This window comes from Toxotes jaculatrix, chromosome 20 (assembly GCF_017976425.1).
Source record: "Toxotes jaculatrix isolate fToxJac2 chromosome 20, fToxJac2.pri, whole genome shotgun sequence".
NCBI lineage: Eukaryota > Metazoa > Chordata > Actinopteri > Toxotidae > Toxotes > Toxotes jaculatrix.
In genome coordinates this window covers 9,816,359-9,833,467 of record NC_054413.1, presented here as the reverse complement: position 1 = coordinate 9,833,467, position 17,109 = coordinate 9,816,359, and the positions used below count along the sequence as shown (strand labels likewise).

General features: G+C 41.6%; 1 protein-coding gene across 1 annotated transcript in view; it reads right to left on the bottom strand.

Annotated features, from left to right (window-relative positions):
• Positions 1 to 5,207: 5,207 nt before the first annotated feature.
• LOC121200755 (potassium voltage-gated channel subfamily B member 2-like) overlaps positions 5,208 to 17,109 on the bottom strand; it is a 72,514-nt gene continuing 60,612 nt past the window's right edge. The window contains exon 2 of the mRNA XM_041066237.1: positions 5,208 to 7,196. Coding sequence (XP_040922171.1) covers positions 5,208 to 7,196 — 1,989 coding nt within the window. The remainder of the gene's footprint in view (positions 7,197 to 17,109) is intronic.

Genomic DNA, 17,109 nt, shown 5'->3' with positions numbered 1-17,109 from the left:
CTTCTTCTTCTTCTTTGGATGTAGTTTGATTTCCGCGCGCTTTAGTGTTTTGTTCCCGTTTTGTATCGATCGACCAAACTGCAGCGCCCCCTGGCGTTTAGGAGTAACTACAACTACTTTTTACACTAATAAATGTAAGGGTGACCAAAAAAAACCCTATAAAAATCCCTATAAAATGCAATGCAATCCAATAGAAAAGGATTGGTCATAGTGTTGGGTCATGTTGTATTAAATTGCATTACAATGAAAGATATGTCACTGTTTCCTAACACTGGAATATTACAAGGGATAAAGTTTTTTTTCCAGGCAGACAGTCCATAAAATGAGATTACGTTGTTTTTTTTTGTTTTTTTTTATTCTACTGTGCCATTTCCCAAAACATTTTATGGCTTTGAGCTGAAAATATTACCACAGAATGAAACTCAATGAAACTTCCTCAAGCTTTAAAAAAAACCTTAATTTTACATGTTATTGACACGGGTAGATAGGCGTTAATGTCAGTGACTATTTCACTTCAGTCCAAATTACAATTACCTGTGGTGTTTAGGCTCAAAAATTCTAAAAGACAAAAATAACTTATGCACAAGGAAAGTGAAAAGTTTTTATGAGGTATGGGTTTAATTTTGTTCTCAGTTGAAAGCTACACCTGAGACATGTTTTGCTCATTACATAAAGAGAATGCAGAGATCCTCACCCACCTATTATGTACTGAAACTTGTTTTGCAATAGATACTGCAATTATGATCCTCTGACACAATGGATGTAATAGATACTGCCATTATAGCACTGTGTGATACAATAGGCCAGTACATCAGTATAATGCATCACTAACCTCTTTACTTTCTTTCAGAATGTATGGATTCCTTGGTTTTTGTCATATTAAAGACATTAAATTGCCAGATCTTCTAGTTTTGGGGTCTAAGAAAGCTGTTTATGTTCAGTATCACTCTTTGGCAGCAGTTCACAACAGAAAAATGCAGATCCAATTAATTGCATCTACTGGAATGGAATACATTTCCCTCCAGAGATAAATAAATTATCAGCCAGTCATGCCAGATTGCTCAGTTGTCTGCACTTTCGGATAAGGAAAAAAACAACTTTGCATACCTTCTTGCAGCACATGGAATATCAGTTTTAATTAATGCTGTTTAGAAATTATTTATAAACTCATATATTTGTAACCTATTATATAATGATCCTTAATATATACAAAATATGTATCCAGAAAATGCAGATGTGGCCTAGAAACTTTGGCTTATTTGTAGACCAGAGAACATCAGACACACACACGAGTTATATACACATTTATTTGTTATTCTGCATATGCTAATAGACGTAATGGGGAACAATGCTCTACAGAAATGTTGACATACATGACATACCATAACAAAGTGTTCTGTGGTCACATAATTGTTCGGACTACTACATGCATACAAAGATGTTGCTTTGTACAGAAACAGTCAGTAGCTCAGAATGTGTCTAACGATAATGTTCTCCAAAGCTGAACAGAGAGAGAGAGAGAAAAAAAACATAAACAAAAAATGTAAGAGGCAGAATACACAGAGACATAAGAAGAAACAATTATAGCTTTATGCATTTTAGGGAGCAAGGTTTGGTAAGCACGCATGAGTGACACGGACAATACCCATTCTCTCAGAGAAAATAAAGACACAACCTTTCCACTCTGTACAGTATCACAGATGATAATGCCATTGTGAGACAGTAAGACAGAGCACGGTCCTTTTGCTGTCAGCTCACAGAATTAATTTCAGTATCCACACAAACATCATCCCAAGGGGATATAGTTGATCAATCCAAATCCCTTGTTTCTCTACCCTACCTGTCAAAATGAAGGATTACTTGAGGCTAACACGGAGACATGATTACTACAAACAATGGCTGAAAAAAAAGTGAATGTACAGGTACAGAAAAAAAAAAAAGAATTTTAACAAGAAGGTTATGATCTTACCTTCCATGATAAAGAAAAAAGACAAATGAAGACCCCAAACGACAACGACAACAACCACCACCTCTGACCCCACGTTTTACTTTGGCAATTGCCAAAGAATCAGAGTTTCCGATGAGGAATCGATCACTTCACATGAATCTTTGATTACTGAGTCAAATTATGTTGCTCTGGGCATACAGTATGTACACAGACAAAAGGAAAAATTGACCACAACTGATGTGATGTAACCATTTGGGAGTACTCGTTTTCTTCTCTCCTCTTAACTAGCATTCCCTTCTCCTAGCCTTCCTTTCACCCACTGATCTCTTTTCCTGAGGGCATGCCATGGGGTTAGAGCTTCTGAAGCTGTAGGGACTGGAGCACTCAGTGGTGTCAGCATGGGAAATAATCAGATGGATCAGTTCAGCGACAGTGGGGATCTCCTCCTGCCTGTCTGTCTGTGGTCAGTTAGACCCATCACTCTCCTTCTGTCTATTTCTCTGCTCTTAAACTCTAACGGTCCATCTTCTGTCCCTTTCTTTGTGCTCCTTCCTGCCTCACTGAAGACTGATGGGGGTGGACACTGAATGTGGTACACAGATTACCCAGGAGGAGGGAGAAATATTGCCGCTCCTTACTCCGGGGAGCCAAGACATCAATGTGGATTTGACAACATCACCTTTCAAAAAGTACAGAAGTAACTAGTTGACATTAGCTGTTAAAGAAAAAACAGAGGATCTATCCAATCGGAACATCAGAGAGTTATAGAAAACCTGAGAACTCAATAACATTACGTGTATCTATTACATAAAGACCTGATTTCTCCTATAAAATTAGAATTTTCTGTACAGTGCTATATGAACAAAGCAAAATGACTTGCTACCTTCTCATAAACAGCGGCGTTATGAAAAGGCACGCATCATTTCAACCACCGTATGGCAGGAAATTGTGGTCGTGCTCCATTTTGGTTTAGAAAAAATAGAATCATTCTCAACGTTAATTCACAAAAAACATAAAATCTTTTGCGTGTGGCCAGTGAAATTAGATTATCTTAATATCTTCCACAGACATTTGTTAGATTTATGTGTAAATCTAACGGCAATATAAAAGGCCCAAAGTGGTCAATTTGGATCCCTATTCGAACAGATAATCAAATATGAGGTCCATTGATATCTGGCATTAAGGTGCTTGACAGCATTATGCCAGCCGTATAATATGAAAAAGTAAAAGTCAAATTCTCGTATGCATTGTTTGTGAGCTTCTGGTAGTTGTAATACTGTTTTGCCTCATATTAAAGATATAACATTTGAAAAATACAAGTAATTTCTGCCTGTACACTTACAAATTCCCATAGACAGAAAATAAAGTGCCACAATTCTTGGCCTGCATAGATTGCAGTATGCGGTATTGCACATTCCACACCTCTCTGTGAGAACAGAAAATATGATAATAAGAAAAAGAAAACGCTAAAACAAACAACACAGAATTCACCCACGTACTTCCTGTCAGTACCATTCTGGTTTGTGTGGCTTTCGCAAACACACTACTAATACGCTCAGCCAAGTGTCATATGCTGAAACAATAAACAAATATTCCAGCAATAAAATTGGAATCAAAGGCAACATACAAATAACAGATATTTTCAGTCAGTGTAAAACAAAAGCGAGAGAGACGACGAGAAAAAAAAACTCCTTTGGGTTTAAGTTTGACTGAAAATAGAAAAACACAATAAATTACAGTCCAAGACACTACGGATATACATAAAAACAAACAAACAAAAAAAAAAAAACCCAAACAAACAAAAAAAAAGATGCCTTAAACTTCAGCAGGATCAAATAAACTTGCAGTAGTATGGAACAAGTGTCAACAACATCAGGGCGCTTAGGATAGGACAATGAACACAGTGCAGGTAAACAAACCATAAGGAAAACAAACAAACTACTTCCATAATACATATTATTACTGTATATGTTATTATGCAGCTGAGATAGATGAAAGCTTGTCAGTGTGCTTGATTTGGTCCATTGATATCACAAGGAATATTGTCATTTTATGTGGTAGACTATCCCCTTTGAATTGTCAAAATAGATAATTATAGAGTAAAGCATACAGTATATGTGTGTTAATGACCAGATCTACTGTGCTGAATTGATAAATAGTCTTAACTCTGTTTTAATGGAGTCTCACTTACCTACTGTAGAATTTTTCTACAACCAATCTACACCTACTTATTTCATATTTTATTCATAAAACTACTTTTAGATGTATATATTGGATGTCTGACTGAGTAAATAAGATTTATTGATTGATGGTTGGTGATTTGGATGGAATCAAAAGTCTGAACAAGGAGTAAAAATATTTTAAATCCTGTCCTGACTTCTGAAACCGCATGATAAATATTTTCAGTAATGGTAGTATCTGATAATTCCTGTCCTTACTGGTTACATAGATATGTATTTGGCAACTACGGGTGTATGCGCTTTAGAGGAATCAAGGTGTTTTTGTCCTTCTTGCCCAAGTTCGTTAATTCAAAGACTGAATATCGGATGCTCAAACTGAAAGTTCCAACAGTCATTATGAAAACCAAAAGCAACAATGTCAACGTTACAGTTTCATACACCACGTTTCACATGAAAAAACATTACAGGGTTGTCATGGGAACACTTTGCATTTCCACAAAAGGTAATGATATGTTTATTTTTAATAGGTCGCTACGATGCAACACCGGTCTGAGGGCTCTCGATTCAACCCCTCCTCGCTTTGCTTTTCACATTACAAATAATTGTACCTTCAGTGACAGTTTTCCTTTTCCATCCTGTGCATTGTCATTGCCTTAGATGTCCTAGTATTTACAGTGGAGCGCTTTCAGCAAACTAAGCACCGTAAAATATCTGTCTTTTTTAAATGCATGCTTTTTACAGATACGTCCCTCTGTGCATTTCCTTCTTTTGCTAGAAAAAAGGAGACTGTCATTATGTACATTGGGAGGACCAAAATGTCTACATTAGTCGATGAAATCCCTCTGTTTTAAAAGAGCCTCCTCTTTGAGCCCACTGTTAGTCCCAAAGTCATTCTTGAATCTGCAGGAAATACTGCAGTTTCTTTTTCAGCAATACACAACAACACAAGTAAAAGGGACTTGTCATGCCATGCAAAAATATCTTTCACTACAACTGCACCCTTGTCTTTTCTTGCTGCTCTCCTACACACCAGGCTGAGGTTGCAGTGGGTCTATTGTCCCTAAATACTTCCCTTACAGTCACATGCTGGTTTCACAGGTCGGAGAAAGGCTGCCATCCCCAGGTATCAGGTGGATATCAGATGTAAACATGTGGTTCTCTACTTTGTGTCCACTTTGGTTGCTGTCAGCCTTGACTTCCTCGCCTGCTCCAACCACACCTTGGGTGCAATTTTGTGCTGTCTTGGGTGACAAGGGTGCAACTGCAGCACCCGCCACCTCCATCAGATGCTTCTCCTCGTGGTTCCCTGTGGATTGATCTTCATCACCGGGTGGGGTGTCTACCACCAGCCTCTTAGGGGTCAAGGGGCAGGTCTCCTCCTCTGTGATGGGGAACAGCTCTTCTGAACTGGGGATGAGCGGTGACATCTCTCCCTCCGGGGACTCGTCTTCCATGATGCTGGAGCTGATGTCTCCAGGAGAGGTAGTGCTGGGCGGTGTTAGTGGGCCTTCAGCAGAGGTTTTGGTGGAGTTGACCTTTAACCCCTTTATTTTAAGAGGGTTATTCCCTCTTGGAGAGCTATGGATATTTTCCACAGCACTGTTAAAGCTCTCCCCTTCTTCTATATGGAGCTCTGATCCATCCCCTGGATTGACGGATTCATAGAGGCCATCTTTGAGTATGATGTCAGGAGAGCTCTCATCATCAATGGCCTTCAGTTGGCTTAGATCAAGAGGTGGTGGCGCCCTGGGGTGTCTGATTTGACACTGCCCAGCATCTTCCTCACCTGAGTTGGAGCCCTGTTTCCTAAGGTCTGTTGAGCAGCCCGCAAAGTTATCTAGTGAGGAGGTTTGGACTTCCTTCATCTCCAGCTCCACCTGCTCTTTTAATGTAAGATCAGGGCTGTGAGATTTCTTCGGTGAGACGGGGGCAGTCATAGTTGTGCTCAGAGTGCTCATGGAGCTTGTGGTGTTGAGGTTAGTGAAGGACTGTGACTTGGTCATCTGGTTGTACATCTCCTCCAGTTTCTGAACATTAAGGTGCTGAGGGGTCTTGTTTGTCTGCTGTGGACTTCCAGTGGTAGTGATGGTTATACGATGAGGGGAGCTTTGCGGCACGGACTCTGGGTTTCTTTTATCAGGGGACTTTAGGTTGATTTCGGAGGTGGCGTGCCGGGTTGAGCCGCCCCAGCGGTTAGGTGACAGGTGGTTGTCAAGGGAGGTTTTGTCCTCTCCTTTCTCTACCACCACATCCATCAGTTCCATACTGCGGGCAAAGGCATCTTTTAGGTTCATTGACACAATGCTGCCATTCCTCTTGGCTCTCTCCAGTGCCTCCCTCCTCTTGATGGCCTTCTCCTGCCTCTTCTGCTCCTTATAGAACTCAGAGAAGTTGTTGACAATAATAGGAATGGGTAGAGCAATTACCAGCACTCCTGCAATGCAGCAAAGCCCACCCACAATTTTTCCAAGCAGAGTCTGTGGGTAAATGTCCCCATAGCCCACTGTAGTCATTGTAATGGTTGCCCACCAGAATGAGGCAGGGATACTGGTGAATTTGGTGGCATCTTCGTCTTTCTCAGCAAAGAACACCAAGCTGGAAAATATCATGATGCCCATGGCAAGAAATAGAATAAGCAGCCCTAGTTCATTGTAGCTCCTCCTCAGGGTAAACCCTAGAGACTGGAGCCCTGTGGAGTGCCGGGCTAACTTCAGGATCCTCAATATTCTCATGATCCTGAATATCTGCACCACACGGCGCACATTTTGGAACTGCAGCACGCTCTTATTGGACTCCGTTAGGAAGATGGTGACATAGTAGGGTAGGATGGCCAGCAAGTCAATGACGTTCAGTGGGCCTTTAAAGAACTTCCACTTATTAGGAGAGGAGAGGAAGCGAAGGAGGTACTCCATGGTGAACCAGGCAATACACACAGCTTCCACGTGGGCCAGCTGGGGGTTGTCATTGGCCTGGCCAAACTCGTCCGTGACCTGGAGCTCTGGTAAGGTGTTGAGAGACAGAGCAATGGTGGAGAGGACGATGAAGAGGATTGATATGATGGCTAGAATCTGAAAAGTAAGCACAGACAGGAATACTATATTAGCACACAAAAAAGTGTGTCCAAGTTAATGTGAAAAACTTTCATTGTCATTATTAAAACAAAGTTGATATAAAACATAGTATACATGTTGGTAATGCCAAATGGCCATAAAGTTTCAAAATGAGTAATTAAATCTCTAAATGAATGCAAAATTACATGAGAGATTATTAAACTAGGAGGAAATGTCAACTAACTAGACCAGAAATCTATTTTGGAAATACTGTAGAGGAGTGTGTTTGTGAGCGATCTCATCTGTGATAGATAAAAAGATAAAAGGATTTTGGCTCCACCTGTTGGCAACAGTCTAAAATTCCCTCTCCCTGCCTTAAACCTTTTTTAAATTGCTTTCAGTTCAAAAAGAAAAGTGACTGCACAAAAGTTTTTGAAAACTATTGTTTGTTCTTGTGAAATTTTCTATTTAAAATCAGAAAATATAATGCTTTGATAGTGTTTCCTGTGCCTTCTGCTCAGTGAGGGGATGGGTAAGAACATCCTGCATAATCCTATGAGGTCAGCACAGCATGAGGCAGCGTTTCAACTGTAGCTCTTTACCTTGACCAGGATTTATTGACCTCAGTAGATTAAATCTGTCCTTAGATGTTCTGACGGAGGTCTGGCATTTAGAAAATGAGTGCATGAGCAATATATGGCCAGGGGAAAGAGCGTGTTTGAATGTCTCCTCATGGTATGTGATGAATACGCGTGTTTTGCTGGTCCAGAGTGAAAAGAATTACATGGCATCGAATTGCATTACATCGTTCATCCCTTTACTCCTCTTCAATAGTACCACCTTGATATTTTATCTCTGCCTCTGCCTTTGCACTAGAGCCACAGATATAACTCCTTACAATGCTGCTGGGATTAGTTGATGTCCTTTTTCCACAGCTCAACTCAGTGTCTCAACCCACACAGGTGAAAAGTCTCTGTCCTACACTCTACAGCATTGTAGCACAACCTCAAATATCAACTGAAGTCCAGCGTAGAGAAAAATCAGTATTCTTTTGTGTAAAGTCCTCCATGACCTGTGCAATATAAAACCTACTGAAATCTAATGAACAAAGATTGAAGAGTCTTAGTCAAGAAAGGAAAACAAGGCACCTTGAATACTAATCACAGACCACTCTAAGTTGTAGAGAACACACTGATTATCTTACACAAATTTACACAGTGCAGTCCTGAGACACTCACTGTATCTCCTTGGTGACTTCATTAATTTAGCAAATATCACATACTAGCAAATATCATGTAGGGATGAAGCTCAAGGATTTTTGCGGTGTTCAGGGCTCAACCATTTCTATAGTCTATCCATTAGCCCGTAGATAGTGCTGACACACTGGAAAAAGTGGCTAATAGGTTAGCAACACTGCCTAAAAGACAAATATAAGTGAGGGTATGAAGAAATGCTTATGCTTATTATTTAGTGAGTAAGGCAGAAAAAAAACAAAACAAGAGACAGAGAGTGGAATAGAGACAGGGCGGTGTCATGGCTCAACAGAGGAAGTGTTATCACTAAATGAATGCTGGTGCTGATTAGGTTAAACCTATTAGCAGCTAAGTGAGGCAACCTGGGCGGGCCTGGCACTGAGCTGAAAGACTGTGGAGTCACAGTAAGGACGGAGATTGCTTCCATACCTCTGAACTTTTTGGCAAGCTCGTTTGAGGCTCACCCCTCTGGTGCCAAGTTACTCAATCAGAAGACCTTTGCTTGTGTCCCTGTTTGCTGAGCACCTTGGCACTAAGTCAGCTCCAAAGATAAAGGAGTAGATTAGAGCACGCGAGAATGATTTTGCTCAGTTTATAGGCTTATTGATGGTAAACTGCGCAGCTCATGCAGCTGATTTTTCAGACACACACAGTAGCATATACTCCATAGAAATACGGGCAAATAGTAATGGATTCTTTAGAGGTCAACTATTCTATATTTAGATTCACATTAACTGCCTCAGAGGAGACAGTTAATCTTCTACTGTTCCACACTTTGGAGCAAGAGAGTCCTTTAAAACTACACTATGAACAGCTGATTGAATGGACATGTGGGCACGCACACAAACACACTCACGCACAGACAGAGAGGCAGAGAAAGTGATTAATGGTTTCACTGATCCACACCCATGCGATTTCACCTTCCTACACACCCATGCACCCTTTGCTCACGGACACCAGCGAATGGCATTTGAGCGCGAGGATGAGCAATCCCGAGGTGAGGTGGCTTGCATTAACCTACTGTAACTGAGTAGGAGTAGTTAAGAAGATCAATTACTTGGGCTCACTCGTCTTTACCCCTGATTTGCATGTGCGGTGGCATTAAGTTTAGCATCGGATGCCGTGAGAGGTGGATTAAACAACTGAAAAAAGCGCAGCCAAGCCAGCTGACCTGGAAGTGACCCAGTGAAGAAAAGTTAGCAAGGAAAAGGAAGTGAAATAAGATATTCCACTACTTTCTAATCTGTGGAACAGTTCTTTGAATAGGAGTCCAAAGAGTAAGGAGAATGCAGCTGAAATCACTGTTACCCTGATCATTTTACTGAACTAATCAATGCTATATGTAGACCGAACTGCCTGCATACATGCATTAGCTAGAGAGCATCATTTTACTGTGATTTCTTTGGAATGTATGTAAAGGTTATTGATTCTGCTTTTATGAAAAGCAGTTTTAGTGAGACTTGAGTTGTCTCAAAGGTGAAGATGACACAGGTTTTGCTGTATGTAACCACTTTCTATCCACTTCCTCTATCTTTCTCCCTCCCTGTCTGTGTTCCTGTAAAGGTTTTGACCTCAGGATGCCAGTCAGGTCATGGTCAGGCTAGTCATGGGACCTGATTGGCTTAGACAGGACGGTAATGTCTTCAGATGATTAGGCAATGTGTGACATGCCTTAGTTGTCCATGGCTACTCCGGCTATGACTGTGCTGAAGAGCTACGTCGCTCTGAGATTTGCAAACAGATGAAAGACAGATGGAAAAAGAATTATTGAATGTCACGTGACTTTTATTTTTATACAATACTCAGAGGATTTCGTTTAATACTTTGCTCTTTACTCCTGAGCACATTATAAAAGACATTATGAAAACATAAATCACTTGACAAATGTCCTCACAAAAACAAAAACCAGCCGGCTCAGTTCCTTAGGGGACAGCTTAATAAACAGTGCCAGCGAAGGTTTGGGCAGCAGATTTGGAGAATATATCTCGTGTATCAAGGGAACAAATGTGCTTTTGCCACAAACTCCCGCACCCACCATCACAATTTCATTCCACTGCTCTTTTAAGGGTAGTATTAGATCCTGTGGGAGACCCGAGCGGGAAGTGTGAAGTTGATCCAGAGGAGAAAAGACGCAGCAGCCGCTGAGTTAAGAGCTCTCTTGAGCCTCTCGTGATTTCCATCTTCAGGCGCCTGTCATCTCAACCACCACTCTTGAAATTGCCATGCTGGCCTTTCCCCATCCTCTTTTAGTTCCCACAGGAAGCAGTCAATAGGGGCACTAACTCCTCTCTAAAAATCCTGTCATCAGTGACAGCCCTGTGGTTGCACGGTTACACCCTGCTTCTTGCATCACCTCCTCTGCCCGCATCCCCATCATTCCTTACTCTGAGGGAGGAAAGATGCTGTGGGGAAGAAAAACAACCCGCACCACACCAGTGGCCCATCTGACAGCTTGAGGGAGGCTATTGATTGTGGACACATCACATTATGGACACTGAGCCGGGCCCAGCGAGCCCCTATTGATCTCCCTGCTCAGAGCTCTTATGGACCATGATCCACCTCAGAGGTCCCCACTGACGCCCACCTCCTCCCACTTGTGTCATCAATTTGTGTGCCGGACAAATTGAACCATTCCTCAGGTATGATAATTTTTTGCTGTGGAATCAATCCGGGTGATTATGGCTATGGTAATGTGGATTGATCCCAGGACTTGTGTGGTATTTCATCTTCTGGGGCTGTATCTCTTTAGCATATGATGAGCCCATCAGAGAGTGCACGAGTGTTGGGTGTCACATGGTTACACAGCTTTGTGCAAGTATTAAAACATTACTTGTTAATTTAATGAATGACGTACATACACTTAGTCCTGAAATACTACGTGTACATGTACCAATGGGCGATTCTCCTTTATTATTCAGCCCAACGGCTCCATATGGGTTTAGGAGGACCCAAATGGCAAGGTGTGACTCCTAAATGTGAACAAATTCTGTTAGAGAGCAATTACCAGCCGTTAATGATGACACAGAGCAAATATGGCATTATTAAAAAACTTGGCTCAGGTACCTTAACAGAGATTTATAAGGCATGGATAGTTAGGGTATGACTTGAATACATGCACCCTTAGAGAGCCTCAACATTAATCAACAAAGGAGGAGAGACATCGTCCCACCCACTCTGTCAAGATTCTGCTGGTTGAGTGCCTTTTCTATGGCTGGTTTCCAAAGACTTCACAGCGAGAGAAAAGCAGAGAGGGGATTGTGATATTTGGTGGCCGTCCACTGTTTTGTCCCGCAGCTCCTCCAAGGTTCAGAGAGGTTTGGAGAAATGCCACAGTCATTATGATGTGGGCCTCAATTCTAAAGCCATTAGTCTGTGGACAAGATAAATGAGTTCGTAAAACATTGGAGAAAAAAAAAATGACAAAACTGATTCAGCTGAATTCCTTGAAACTGGTACAATATGTATTGCAACTGAAATGTGTCCCAAACCCTTTTTTTTCCTACTGCTTTGCAACAAAATTAGATAAAACTCCAATGTCCATCTGGTTAACTATCTCTGGCAACTCCACTGGGGGGTTTAGTGCATAATAATGAAGGCTTATTATTTCAAGAAAAACTATTGAGCTGTTCATATACCTTTGACAGCTTTCAGTGCAGTCAATAATTGCAGTGGATATAACCCATTTGTCTTGGCATAACGCAGCATCGCCATACCATGTCACTTACAATTTAATTTGTCATCAGTCAGTGAGACTATACAATGCGTCCCTCTGTGCTTGGCAGCCTTTGTCAGGAGTATTGGCATGATGTGATTATAGTCACAATTTCAGGGTCAATCTCAGTGAGATGCCTTTACAATCAGTGTGAGAGACAAACTCTGCATATAAATTATTTTTCTTGTTGATTTTTTTTTTTTTGGTGTCACATCCATAAGAGATGCAGAACCCTCTCTCTCACTTTCACGTTATCCTTGCCAGAGGCATGCAACAGCAGGTGTCCTGAGGGCTTCAGCCAGTGTTTTATGCTGAAGGTGTGAGGTTCGCTCAGCAGCACAAGAACTGCTTGAATGGGAATTGACAGCATATGCGAGAAACCTCTATCAATAATCCGTTCTTATATTCTTGCAGGTCACATGAACCTTTTGCTTGCTGAGTTCATTTTTTAGCCACAATATTAGAGGAGGTTAAAAACCTTTATTGTGTTTCCTTTTCATTCTTATATATATGTTGTTCATGTGCTTTTCACCCTCCCCCTCAAAGCCCTTCCACTTCTTTCCAGGCTTTATTTACACTGGAGTGATATTTGTTTGTGTGTTACTTTCTTTTGTGTGTGTGTGGTTTTTTTTTGGAGAACCCAGGAAGAGGAAAGTGGGCTAGTATGAAATATTTATAGAGTGCGTTCATCTGTCAGACCAGCAGTTGCACAAACACGCCTGCACAGAACAGGCAACACAGCCGTGTGTGTGTCAGCATGTGGCACAATTCATTACAGGTTAGAGAGGAGTTTGGGCTAAGAGACGCACCCACGATTAGCAAATTGAAATATCATACATCGAAAAATAACGTCTTAGCTGACACATTGTAATGACGGTTCTCCCTTTGGTGTTTGTTCAAATGACACATTACCAGAACCCCCGAATGCTGCCAATTCATTGCAACAATAATGCTGTCAGTGTATGAATCCCTGTGTGTCCTGAGAACTGGAGAACAGGATAAAGAAATCCGACTTAATTTTTGATGCTGGATTTTCATTGTGGTGATATAGAAGAGACAGAAAACCCAAAATTTGATGTTTTCAAGAGAAGAATGATTCTGGTAGAAAGTGCAAACAACAACCCGCAACTCTGAATTAATTTTCCGAACTTTTAGTAAAACTGTCCACAAGGGACTAAACGAAATGCGAACGTGAAGTTCTAAAGTTCAGGAAAATCAATACGACGCTATGTTTGTCCTGTCAAATAAACACCAGCTGAATGTTAAAAAGTCCAACTAATCCAACTGTTGTCAACCATTTTGTGGACAGAAGATGAAGCAGACAAAATTCGCAGTTGTTTCTTAAACACTGGGTCTTCAATTTTTTACAAAGAAGTAAAGAAAAGGAGGCTACACATTTCTAATTGATGACTATAAGGATAAGTTCAAGAAACACAACTCTCCAAAGCCTCTTACTTTATTAATTTTATGCAAATTATACAATGGGTTTATGCATTGTATAAACCCATTGTATAATTTGCATATTATTATTATTTTTTTAAAATTAGGCCATAACACAGCCCAGCACAACAGCACTCGGGTGAACTTAAACATTTATGGGCTTATAGTTGCCACGCGATAAATTGACAGTCATAATTATGACACTGATGCTTCACATGCTAAACTTTACATCACAGCTTAGTGAAGCCATTTGTGGACTCAACCTTGAGAGGAATTCAGTAACGCTCGCTCTCAATCAAGTGTATTGATGAATTTATTTAAAGCTCTGATCGGATCCTTGAGACATCCACTGACTGAAATAGATACCTAATGCTTGGTCCATGCTCCTGTATATCCTGTAACATAGCCCTCTGTGTCTGTTATCAGATTTCTACACCCAGTATAGTCTTCAGGACAGATATGATTGCAGTTCAACAATACTTCATCAGTGTATTAAAAAAAGACACACCCCCCCCGGTGTGGTGATGCTATTTCTGTGTACGACTCAGCAGTTTTGTGAATTAAGCGTTGGATGTGAAAGTGGTTTCCCACTGAGACCGAGCCTCCTTCCGCATGAAGGGCAGTGAGGAAAGTCATGCACACTGCTCCACAAAGCATTTAATGCAAAGAACAAACCGAGATTTAAGACAATGTCTTGTTTTGCTTGAGCGAGATTAACACTTTAAGATCTTTCCCTCTTTTGCCAAACCTGTCATCACACCAGTCTTTGTTGTGCTCTTTATCTGGCCCTCTCTGTAATCTGTCCATCACTATTGCTCCCTTGTCCTCCCGCTGTTGCAACCTTGCAGCCAATCAGGGCTTGTGACTTTCACGACACAAATGTCAGGGAAAAAAAGAGAGAGAGAGAGAGGGAATTAGAGGCAGACCTGGTGGTGCAGGGGAGAGCAGGTTGTACTAAATCTGAAAGGCAGACACAGAGCTGTATTTCCTATTACACTGTCAAAATTCCAAAGATACAGGAACAAAATTCATTTATGAAATAAAACTAATTTATAATAACTTTAAAACTTGCAGTGATAAACAAAAGACACAACTCCAAGTGGGAGAAAATCCAATAAATAATTCCTCTACTGGTAAAATATGTAAGAACTTGCCATGAGCTGTGCGAGAGCCAGAGCTGAAGGTTTGCCTGTGTCTAGGCCTTTGGCTTCTGTTAACATTACTTTGTTGTTGTGTAATTGCTTTGGCAATGTCTTAACATGACAGTAAATCTTTCTGATGATGATGATTTGGATATATATATATATATTTACATTAGAAACCAATTTAAACAGTGTCCTTCCTCCACGTCCTTTCACTGGCAGTAGAAATGGTAGAGGACATGGAAAAAAGTCTGTGTGTATGTATGTGCGCATGTTTCTGTGTGTATGGTGTGTGTATGCGTTTCGGGTGTTCGTGTGTGTGCGTTTCTGAGGAGAACAAGCCTTCGGCCCTTATGCCGTGACAACATTATTAACCTATATGCCTCTGACATCCCCCCCTGAGAGAAGAGAACAGCAGGCAGACCAGAGATACAGCCAGTACCCTCCAATTCACTCACACACTGATGCACATGTACACACACGAGGGCTTTTCCAGTATGCCTACATATGTGCAAAATTCAGCTACACACATGCTTGTTTTACTAGTTCTGCATATGCAAAAGATTAATCCATAATAGTGATGTAAAACTTCACAATTGCAGTAGATAACTTGCTTATGTTTTGAGTCATTTTCAGCTGAGCAGCTCTGTGTTCCCACAGGGGTGTGTGTTTCCATGTGTGACAGAGAAAGAGCCGGAGAGAACAGTCAACAGGGCTAAGTGTAATTACCGCTAAGTGCGCTAGCCCCTGCGCCTGAGTAGCGATCACTGTGTTAATCACCCGGCCAAGGCACCATAATCAACACTTCCTCAAGCCACAGACCAGAGGACGGAAGGAGAAACAAACACGCACCCGTGGACCATGTAACAGTTAATATTCATGATGCGCTGAGCGCTGCAAATAACTTGCTCCAGAGCTTCCCTGTACGTATGCAGATAACATATCTCCTGATAACATCATCCATCTCGGCTTGGAGGCTGAGGGAGGAAGGGAAGGCGGGGTAGAAGTGTTGAAGATGCGTAGGTGTGTGTGTGTGTGTGTGTGGTGCTTTCCAGAAATTTACTCAGAATAAGAATTACCCTCCTGCCACCTCTCCTGGGTGCTTTTCCTTCACAGAGAACACCAGGAAAACCTCCCAGGAAAAACTCAACTCTTCCCTTCACCTCCCACACACATATGCACACAAGCAAATATGCACGCACACACACACACACACACACAGATACCAAGACATACCGTACAAATGCTTGTATAATGCCCCCCTCCCTCCACATCCCTTTTCTCTCTTTCCAAAACACACACTGTCGCATTCAGCTGCACTCAGCAGGCTCTTATAGCTCTTGGCATCTTGGCACTACACCCTCACATGAAAAAGAGAATCCCCCCCCTCTTCCAGCCCTCAGCCCTCCCCTCGTACCTCTATCTGTTATCCTCAATGACTACGCGTCACCTTGCTGTCTGAGTCAAGGAGATGGAGATGTCTCCCAGCACTACTAACGCAAGTCGAGCAGAAAGCAGCTTTGTGACTTAAACATTGTTTTTTTCTGTGATGCAGAGCCTTTACCATTCAGCCGAACGATCCGCAGAAGCCCTTTGAGCAGCGGGATGACGGAGACAGATTTCAGGGTAAAGAGAGGTTACTTGGCGCATTGGAGTTCAAAGCAAAAACTGTCAGCCTCGATGAACGCTACCATGAATTCTAACGATATGAGATAACATTTGCCATTCAGGGGAAAGTTTTATTTAAGGTGGCTTACAGCGCTACAAGTAGGAACATTTTAGGATGTCACAAGCTGAAAAGAACCCCAGCATTACTCCAGTGGTCACTCACTGTGCTGTAAGTGACCTCAGGTACATTAGAGGGCGCAGTACTTTAGTGAAAACTGACTCATGAGTGCCTGATGCCCACAAGGGGGAGCTCCTCCTCCCTCTGAGGATGAATTCAACTAGTGAAAATGTCTGACTTTGTGATTTCCTTTTTTTTCTTTCTTTGCAAATAGGTCATTTGGAGGTCGAGAGGAAACTCCAGTTTCAAGCTAAGTTTTGATGCGCAAAAGGAGGAGTTGAGATAATCCCTTGGCTATTCCCTCTATCCTTCACGCAGAGAATGAGAAACACACCCTTCTTTCTCTCGCCGTCTCCTTCTCTGTCTCTCACTTGGGACTGCAAGAAGACTAGGGGGGTCACCAAGGAGCAGCTAATCCTAATCAAGTATAAAGAATAAAGAAGAAAGCACAACCCTGAGTCCTGAGTGGCCTTCCCCTTCATTTATATTCCCCACGACATCACCGTCCAGTATCTACCCCAGCACCATCACTCCAAAATGTGGACTGTTTGACTGTTGGCTTCAGATGTGCACATTGTGTCAATCTCAATTGTACCTC